At 44.0% G+C, this 10239-nt stretch overlaps 2 protein-coding genes across 2 annotated transcripts in view; one reads left to right on the top strand and one right to left on the bottom strand.

The window, feature by feature from the left end:
- The window catches only part of hcn4 (hyperpolarization activated cyclic nucleotide-gated potassium channel 4), a gene marked incomplete at both ends in the record, with an annotated part of 72295 nt that extends 69752 nt beyond the window's left edge, over window positions 1–2543 (bottom strand). Inside the window, one exon of the mRNA XM_079736467.1 lies at window positions 1867–2543. Within this exon, the coding sequence (XP_079592593.1) occupies window positions 1867–2543 (677 nt within the window). The remainder of the gene's footprint in view (window positions 1–1866) is intronic.
- Window positions 2544–5651: 3108 nt separating this feature from the next.
- rec114 (REC114 meiotic recombination protein) lies at window positions 5652–10106 on the top strand (the record flags this gene model as incomplete). Its single annotated transcript, XM_079736468.1, has 6 exons — window positions 5652–5732; window positions 5957–6112; window positions 7873–7956; window positions 8194–8382; window positions 9366–9440; window positions 9942–10106. The coding sequence occupies 6 exons, from the start codon at window positions 5652–5654 to the stop codon at window positions 10104–10106; spliced, it is 750 nt and encodes a 249-aa protein (XP_079592594.1).
- Window positions 10107–10239: the final 133 nt, after the last annotated feature.

Below are 10239 nucleotides of genomic sequence, written 5' to 3' on the forward strand. Positions count from 1 at the left end.
CAAACCAGCCCGAAAACAAACAACACAACTTTATATTGTATTGCACGCACAGCAAGACCATGCAATTTATAAATTGGCGACCTGAATTAAGTAGCAATGTTATCAAGTGTGTAAGAGCATTTCAAATCGACGTTAAAATGACCAACGTGGTACAAATACAAAAAAAAAAATCTCTTCACGGGTGCAGCGATCATCACTGCTCTCAGTCGACTCTCAGATTTCCGAAAGATGAAGACAAAAAAGGGGGCGTGCCTTCGAGAAATGCCGCAAGAAAGCTGAGAGATCTTCGTCTTTCGACTCGGAAGTCTGGCGTCCGAGGATTGAGGAGCACATCATCACTCTTCAACACTCACACACACACACACACACACACACACACACGCGCGCGCACACACACACACACACACACACACACACACACACACACACACACATAATCTCTCTGCTCTCAAGAGGTCACAGGTCACAAACACTACATTTTTGCCAGTGAAATTGACTTGAATCCCTGTGTCCATGGCTGCTGTGTAAACATGGTGAACACACATCGCCATAGTTCAGGGATAGCAGGCCTAACCGCCCCCTTTCCTCCTCTCCTTGGACAGAACAAAGGGTTGACGGCGCCAGAAGATACCAAATATAGAAAGCCAACGTCCAGGGAGACAAAAGAAGTGACTTTGATGTAGATTGCCCAACGCAGTGATCTACAGTGCGAGACCAAGTGACATTGAACTGTGAGTTGCCAGCAGGGAAATGCTGAAAAGAGGAGTTGAAGATGACATGCTGGATAAACTATGCTCCAACCCTGCCTCACTACAAAGAAGCACAGTCCATGTTGGTCTTGTCTGTTGTGCTAGGAGAAGACACTTTGTTGATGGTGTTGTTTCATGGTCAGGGCCCTGGTGTATTAAGGCTGGTTTTAAGTAGATTCTGCAACAAGGGAGTGTCTGATTTTGATCCATTTCGTAAGATGTTTAAACACACATGCAGACACATACGCACATACACACACAAAAATGTGCGATTACTTTTCACAAGAAACAAATAAACTATTCTTCTTAAACAAATACATGCAAACACACACACACACACACACACACACACACACACACACACTTACACTCACACCATTCATAGTCCCATCTGAGGCCATGCATAAGGACAATGACACAGTCAAGGGCACTTCTTAATTAATTGAACAGAATGTGAAATCCTGTGGTAATAGATTTCCACCACTCACTTCTACAGAACCAGTTTGCTGTTTAACTTGCTTGAGGTAAAGAAGCATTAGGTAATGGAACAATAGTTGTCTCAAGACAGAATGTCAAGACAACATTTATTTTATTTTATTGAATAGGGAGATGTTAGTGAAATGATTGGTCAAAATAGGGGTTGGCCCACCTGTTAGTGTTCGTCCTGGATTTCAACCATGGCTTAAATGTATAGCAAACAGCTCCACCTCAGCCCTGATGTTATAGTCATTAGTCCATATGGTCTCTTGGGCTCGTTTTTTATTATCATTAATTGTATGCATTGTGAGGTCAAGTACAAAGATCCATTTTAATGCTTATTTTTCATTGTTATATTGTCTCTGTGAAAATTAAATAAACCATGTGCACAAACGCAATTAGCAGTTTATTCAATTATAATTAATGAACTAGTTAAAATACTGATTCATTATATTTTGGAAAAGCCTAATTGAAAATGTTGATGAAAGGAAAACATAACTATGGATAGCTTGGCATGTTTGATTGTGAAAACTGTCAAGCTACGTGAAGGCCTGCGAGAAGGCAATAATCTACACGACCACCCCAAATATGAAATCAATTTAAATCCGTCACGGTGGTGCATGGCACCCGGTCCTCTTACCTGAAATCACTGTATGGGTGAATTATCCAAAATCCAGCGGATTTAACCCGCTCTTGTTCCCTTTCTACAGCCTTTTCACTCCCAAACATCCGAAGGGAGAACTTATTGACCCCTGGTTGAAGCATTGCTCCAAATTGTCTGTGCATGAACCCTGCTTGATACAACGTCTCATCGTCCGGCGAAATCTGATCACTGCCGTCTAACTTTATAAACCCTGATTGTTGATCCGGGGAACCATCTTGGCTCCCACTGGCTCCTTGCGCAACTTGCCCCGGCCCGCCACCGACCGCTCCGGGGGGGCTCTCCTCGCTCGGGGTGACGTCCCCCGCCTCGGTGATGAGTCGCCTCTCCTCCGCGGACTCCGAGTCGTGCACATGCCGACTTGTGATGGAGGAGAGGCTCCCACGAAACCGACGGCAATCTCCGTTCGAGCTCGTCTTCGATTGTCTCCCAATGTCCGTCTCCATGATGACCGATTCCCCACTTTTGGTTTCCCCGATGCCTCTGCAGCTTCCCCCGGAGGTCGGCGACGGGGACGGCAGAGGCTTCATCCTGATGCTCTTCCTCCGAGTGTCCTCGTCTCCGTCTTCTCCTTCCCCCATGATGGACGCTTTGTGTCCAATGTGCTGTGGCAAACTGTAGAGCCTTTTACGCATGGAGGACTGCAACCTCTCCATTATGACATTGAGACACAATCAAATTGAAAGAAATCAATCCAGGCTGTTTGGCTGTATCGATTATCACCGGTTATGGTCTCCCTGTGTGTTGGCCAGAGCGATCAGCTCAGAGCTCGTTGGGAAGCTTTCAGGAAAATAGGAAACATGGCCAAAGACGACCGTGCCTTCACTGACTCAAGAGATGCTCGTCCTCATCGGATGCTGTCCGACAGTTTGCCTCTGTGGTCAGACATCTCCCGGGCGGTCCAGTGGGTCATCCGTGTGTCGAGGTAGCCTACATATTGGTGGCGCTCCGACATTGTGCGCAAAAGTGGGGGGAAAAAAACTGTTGTAAAGTCACCTTAGCCTGACATGTGAGGGACACGCCGAACGACTGGGGGGAAAGGGGTGGGGGGTGGGGGGGGGGGGGGGGGGATGGAGACAAGAAGGTCAGGCGCGGTGGATGATGCCTCTCCGTCTCGTCCGTGTCTCGCCAGGTGACAGAGATACAGAAGACATTCCTGTAACATTCAGTAGCATCCGAGGACCGCTGGCACCAGTCATCCGGAGCGCGTTTTGGTGATGTTGAATATCCATCCTGCTGCTCTGTGGGGTTGCCATAGGAGCGAGGACGGCGCATAAGCTCAGCCCACCTTGGTTAAAGGGGCATGCTCTTCTCATTCTTAAATCCTCCTCCTGTCTTTTTAAGTTGGGGCTACAGGTTGGCCAGCCTTTTGTGGGTGTAAGACGAGCCCCGGGGGTCTGACATGGTCTGGGGAACACAGGTGGAGGCTGAGGAGGTTGGATTGGTTTGCAAAGGAAAGGCAGTGCGTAAAGTGCGCACCGTAAATACTAATTGTGATGTTCCCTTACAGGATCAGATCCGGTGTTTCGTTTCATTAATTCATAGGAGCGGTGAGTTATTCGGTGATATTTGATGCTGCCACAAACAGAGTAATGTGCAGTCTTCAAATGAATAACTGTAAAACGTAGGCAGTCGTTGACCCGAGTGAACGGAGGGAACGCATCGCATCGTCATCAGGTTGTGTTCTGCACGCACAGAGGATGTCAATGCTTGAGAGCATAAATGGTAATTTAGATCAGCCTTAATGATATAGCCCTTAATATAGCATCGATATAATTGTGAGAGAACGGTGCATAGGGACGAACGAATATGTTTTTCTGTTTTTTGGTAATTAAACGAATAGGGGACCATGTTTTAATAGGCTGGTTTTATTCATCACGAGTATAAGAATCCCACCGAATGACACCTGGCTGTTGCCGGTGACATCCAAACGTCTGTCTCTGGAAGCGCAACTGGTGCCAGTAATACCCCCCCCCCCCCCCCCCTCTCTCTCTCTCTCTCTCTCTCTCTCTCTCTTTTTTTTAAGGCTAGGCATATATAATATAAAAAAATACTGGTTCAAAACAGACCGGACTGGACGGGGTCACAAACCAATGTATTCGACGCGTATGTCAAAAGGTTAAATGGTTGAAACGTAACAATCTTTGACAGTTGACGTTCGTGTCAACAGTTGTAGTTTTCCTCACCGCTATGGGGTCAGAACAGTCTCATTAATAGTGAATGCACAGAGAAGGATTTACAAATGTATTTTGTGATTTATATATAAATTACTCTCTTCTCACAAATACATTTCAATGCACATGGATATCGGTATGTAGAAATGTAAAAGAAATAAAAAATATTTGCAATTTTCATCAAATCTAACCCAATCAATGTATTTGGATGTTGTAAACTTGAATTTACAAGCCGCTTTTCATTTGTGAACTTGTTGTCATTTGTGTGTGAACTGGTCTGTATTTATATGTGGATTTTTGAGACTCTCCTGACGTGGCTGGGTTCACAAATGCATTTTTTTCAACAAGGAACTATCTGTAGCCAATCAGATGCCTCCCTCGTTTTCGGCCAATCACATGACTGCAGTGACTGGGTTTTTAGATTGTACGTGCCGTTTACTACTTTAACGGCACCGACAATCCCAAACCCAGTCGAAACTAAATGGAAAAAGTGTGTAGTTCAAAATGTGACGCAGCTTTTACTTCTTCGCCACCTAGAGATTGTTATGTACGATCATTAAAAAAAACCGTTATTTCCCATAGACATTTCACCGAGGGAACCGGGAGGCTCGGAGGCTGGACTTATTCTTCAGAGGTCGCGAATGCAGTCTTTGATTGGCTGAAAACGAGGGAGGCATCTGATTGGCTACAGAGAGTCCCTTGTTGAAAAAAATGCATTTGTGAATCCAGTCACGTCAGGAGAGTCTCAAAACTCCACATATAAATACAGACCAGTTCACACACAAATGCAAACAAGTTCACAAATGAAAAGCGTCTAGTTAATTCAAGTTAAACAGTTTGCATATAAATGTAGCAACATCCAAATACATTTTTTATGAAAATTGCAAAAAATATATATTTTTAATATATTTATGGATTTTAATTACATTTATTTAAAACAAGACACATTTGTGTGTGGATCAGAAATGTGTTTGTGAAACCTATTTTTGTTTATGGATTTATTTTACATTTATACATACCGATATCCATTTGTGTGTGCATTGAAATGTATTTGTGAGGAGTCATTTATATATAAATCACAGAATACATTTGTGAATCCTTCTCTGTGCATTCATTATTAATGAGACTGTTCTGACCCCATACACCGCGGCTTCAGTGTAGTTCAACCCACCGCGGCTTCACTGTAGTTTTTCTCACCGCGGCCTCAGTGTAGTTTTTCCCACCGCGGCCTTAGCGTTAAGGGCTTTTAATGGTTCCACGTTCCCGCAACTTAATGACCACGCAGACGCCTCGACGCAGTCGTGAACGTTTATGTTTCTGCATCAGGATTTAGTAAGCGGACCAATCACAGCCCTTGCTGCTGCCTCCCCCGACGGAAGGTTACGATTTTTGGGAGGCGAACGTCCGGCCCTTGCGGTGGCCGCAAGGAGGGTACGCAAGGACGTAAGAGGTCCGTAACCCCCTTGCGTTGCGGGAACGTGGAACCATAAAAAGCCCTTTATTCTACTAACCGCTGCGTCAGTGTAGTTCCACTGACTGCGGCTTCAGTGTAGTTTTACTCGTCGCAGCTTCAGTGTATGTCTATTCGTCATGGCTACCAGCTGTCGGTGGATTCTGAAGCGCTATGGCCGTTTTCTGCCAGGGTCGAAAGGTGAAGGAGATAAGTGGAAGGTAACTTAGCTTTACTCTCGACTTTGATAAGTGGAAGGTCACTTAACTTTACTCTCGTTTACTCTTCACTCTTCAACATTTGATTCAAGCTAGGAACTAAACTACCTAGCCTAAACCTACATGTGGCCTCCCATACAGCTGGCCAAACCATTTTGTAGGCTATACCAATATTAACAATGCTTATTTCTTTCCATTTTAAAAACTGATGGGTGCTCTGAATTCAGGAATACCCCAGCCTGGTCCATGATAATGGAGCTTTTCGCTGCTGTGTTCACGTCTATGGCTACCAGGTATTTGAAGCAGAGGGCAGTAAACGTGAGCTGGTGCTGACCATCGTGGAATCTGGACACATGCTGGTGTCCCTTGGACAGGAGCTCTTGGTAAGCAGGCCAGGCTACATCTGATCAAACAATCTCCCTTTTACCTTTTTAATTCGTCCAGTGTGATTTACAAATATTTTTAAGGTGACTTTGAATGACAATGATAGCCTAACATGCTTAAGAATATCATACTGGAAAGGACATTGAATGGATGCGTGCGTAAGACTGTGATCTATATATACATATCTCATCTGCATGCCTATGTTAGTATGAGACTGTTTTTTTTACCCCTTCCAATAAGTAGACCCATATGAAACGCTACTGATTGATAGGAGTATACTCTGCCAGATTTGATGAGGCCATGGCTTTCCAGATGAAACCGTTTTTTTGAAGTCTGTATGAAATATTCTGCACAACAGTCTGACATTTTACCCCAAATCTCTGGGGCAAGGACCCGTCAGGCCTGTTAATTTCAGGTTTACTTGGGTACAGGTTAAAAAGATAGTGCCATCACTATTTTTGGCTGTTCTGCTGTTTGGGCAGAAAAAGTTATTACCCCTCAGGGCGAATGGACATTTGGACAGAAATACGGCCACTAGGAAACGCCTTGTTGACCATCAGTATACAAATAGCCGCTCTAGTTGATATGCGGCATGGAACATTGTTTTGGCATTTGTCGTCCTACTGCATCACGGCACACTGACTTAAACTTTTCAATTCCCTGTGCAGGATCACGCCTGGTTGCAGTCAGAACAAGAGGTGTTGGTACATTTTAAGCGTGACCTTTCAATCTGTGTACCCAGATCATGGCCAGATGCTTTTGTTATTGATGAGATCATTTTGCGGATCAGCAATGCAGTTTATACGATAAAAGGTTGAAAATAGGCAGTGAAAATTTGATATTTATGAGTCACCATGGAGGGACATTATAAAAGGTAGTTTGCTGCCCTGGAAAAAGCAGGAGCCTATTGGGCTAAAGAAGGTCTCATTAATGGTATTTTGACCAGAGATACAGCTATCTTTGCCAGCCAGGGTACCCTGCTAGACAGATATCGAGGTCTGACCGCTGAGAGCTTTCACACTGGATGATAGACGGGTTTATTAGAGATTGGTCGCTGAATCTCTGAATCCTTCCTTTGTGAGAGCTTAGCGCTATAGCCTACACATCCCGCCCATAGATGACCTCAGACCTATTTCCTTTACCTTGAGCACAGCTGAATATTGATTGATTTAACTGAAAAGAATGTGCTTCTGTTGACTGCAAATAATTGTTGAGATGTAGAAAATATAGAATTATTAATGTCATTGTTAATTGCAATAATAAGAAAATCCTAATACAATCATGCCTGTCTATCATTATGATTTTGTGCTTTTGAGACCAACTATTCACATATTTAGCTACTACATATTATTACTTACTATTGTATACTCATAGACATGAAGCACACACATTTGTTATTACATTTTTGGTACGTAGGTTCCTCTAGGTTATTACAGCTAAGTTACTCTTGTGAGTGCTGAGATAATAATGTAATTGAGTAAATGGAGACCCCTGCAGACAAGTTTATGTATCTTCTCCCTATCTTACCAGCTTGTAGATGAGAGCTGTAACCTGTATTTCAAGAGCCCAGTTGAAGTGCATTGTGGTTATATAAAAATATTGTTTGCTTGGAAATGATTGATCATCGTTGGTAATAGATTTTGGGACACCTTGAGTAACTCATCAGTATCTTATGATTTTCATTAACTTTGTTAATGTTAATATTAATGTTGCTATATTAATAATAATAATAATAATAATAATAATTGTTTTCTTTCAGGAAGGAATATCTTTAATTGGGGCAACAGAATTTCTCAAAGTACAGAGGAAAAAAGATAGCCTGCTTTTTCGTTGTGCTGTAAAGGTCAGTTGCTTTTGTGTCTGTCAACGCCTACGATGCTAGAGTTTAGTCCGTCAAAGGCTTTGTGGATGTGCCTTCCTCACATCTTAAACATGGAAATAACGCTTACGTTTTAACAGGCAGAGGCCAGTGGATCAGATAGATATTTAGTGGTTTTATTTGAATGCCTAATGTAAAAACAGGAATTTAAATCCAGGGCACATCAGCTTCTTGAAGGCCAGTGCGTTGTGTTGTCTCTAGGGAGAGAGCCGGCTGATGCGGATGCAGTTTGGGGGTAGCCAAGCCGAGGCTCAGGAGAAGTGCTCCAGCGCTGTTGTCAAGCTGACTGAGTACCTGCCTGTCACCACTCAAGATGAGGCAGCATCACCTTCCTCCTGTGTCTCTGCGCTGCCAAATCAGCCCCCTACTGCGACCACAACAACAGAGCAGGTAACCCACATCACAACAAATAACTGTGTGTGTGTGTGTGTGTGTGTGCGTGTGTGTGTGTGTGTGTGTGTGTGTTCCATGGAAAGTCCCCCCTTACAGTTCATGTACCAAGCTAGATCTAGAATTGTCCCAGATGTGTGACTATAAACATTTATGGCTTTGATTCATATTGCTTCTTCTGGCATATGTTCTTCAGTGAGCAACCAACCCACGACACGTTTCTTACCAAGGTTTGAACATTAGTTTCTCTGTGTTAAGAAGAGCTACACCATTGTTACCTGCCCAAGTGTCCCCACTAGATGGCACTCTTGGCACTATTGTCCTTGCCTCTTAGAGGTGGCTTAGCGGTGAGGATGAGACACATACCCATTACAGTAGGATAACAATTTATACATATATCATCTTAATACATGGTCAACCTTCCCTTTTATACAAATAGCCTTTTTTACCTGGACTCCTCAGCCAACCACTAGTATGTGTCCCAAGCACAGACCATCCCTCTAGCTCTAACACCCCATGAATAAATACATTTCTGTGGCCATGTTTTAAGGATTCCACCTGAGGGTTTTGGCATCCCAAGAATTCTTAAGCATTCACCCCAAACCATCTTAAGCCTTATTTGTTATTTTTATTTTTTTTAAATACGCATTTCCTGTATTTGTACTCCTTTTCGGGAGTGAGTGTGTATATATACATGCTAAGTGCAAATGATATGGTTTGCATGAAAGAGCAGTGCCCTGGAAGCAGGAACAGATCCAGTCGAAAACAGGAATGCTTATTGTCAGGTAGCGCTGAAAGTGTGACCTTCATGGCGTCGCGGGACACACTGAGAGAGCCTGCCGTGGAGACGTAGAGTGGGAACCTTTGATGACTTGGAATCCTTCAATTAATAATGAAGTGATTGATTAGACATTTCACCCTCCGGTTACATGGCCGGCTATTACGACCCCTCTGCTGTCTGCTGTGTGTTACTGAGTGAACAGACTGCACAGAGGGAGCCGGTGACAAGTGAACCCGAGACGGTCCATGGATCCTTGTCCATCCAACGTCTTGCCCAGGTATCTCTGCACTAGAGTGAAGAATGGGAAAATACTTGCACTATTAATTTAAATGGGGTTTATTTCAATGCAAATCGATTACTGAAAACACTTTGGCAGCTACAGTATTTTTTAATAAACCATTTTCTTAGATCACAATAAAGCTGTGTTATTTTTGTCTGATTTGGGTTATTCCAGGTCTTAAATGAATAAACACTGCCAGGTTTTTCTGGCTACCCATGCAGCTAACCAGCAGTTTTGACTCATTAGCTATGCTAATTAGCAAATCCAGCTGGCTGACTCAAAATATTGAGAGGGACTTGACACTGCATTTCCCCCCCGTTCTTTTCTCACCATTAAAAATGTGCAATTTGCTTTGTTTTCTTCTTCAAAGCCCTATTCAACACAATTCTGTACTGCTGATTTCATATGCTAACACGATAGGGGTGGAGTGGGGCTACAGAGCTGTGTTTCTGGATGGTACTCCCATTCTAAGGTCCTTCCCCCACCGATGTCTCGCAGCACTTCATCGGCCAGCAGGGCCTGTCCCTGCCCCTGGTGTACCGCCACAGTCCCCTGCCAGCAGGCAACCTGGAGCCCTTCCTGCGGGCCTGTCTACTGGACTCCAGCTTCCCCGCCTTTGTGGAGGAGGTGGAGGGCGAGATGAGGAAGCTGCTTCTGGACTGATCTCCACAGCGGAGGGAGTGAAGGTCAAATCAGGTCATCCGTTATCTTCTCTTCTTACTGTGTGCGTAGGCCGGGCTTGTGTGTCGGTGGTATGGAGATGTTGATTACATCATACCGTTATTTCATGCTGTTT

This window comes from Pollachius pollachius, assembly GCF_949987615.1.
Source record: "Pollachius pollachius genome assembly, chromosome: 5".
NCBI lineage: Eukaryota > Metazoa > Chordata > Actinopteri > Gadiformes > Gadidae > Pollachius > Pollachius pollachius.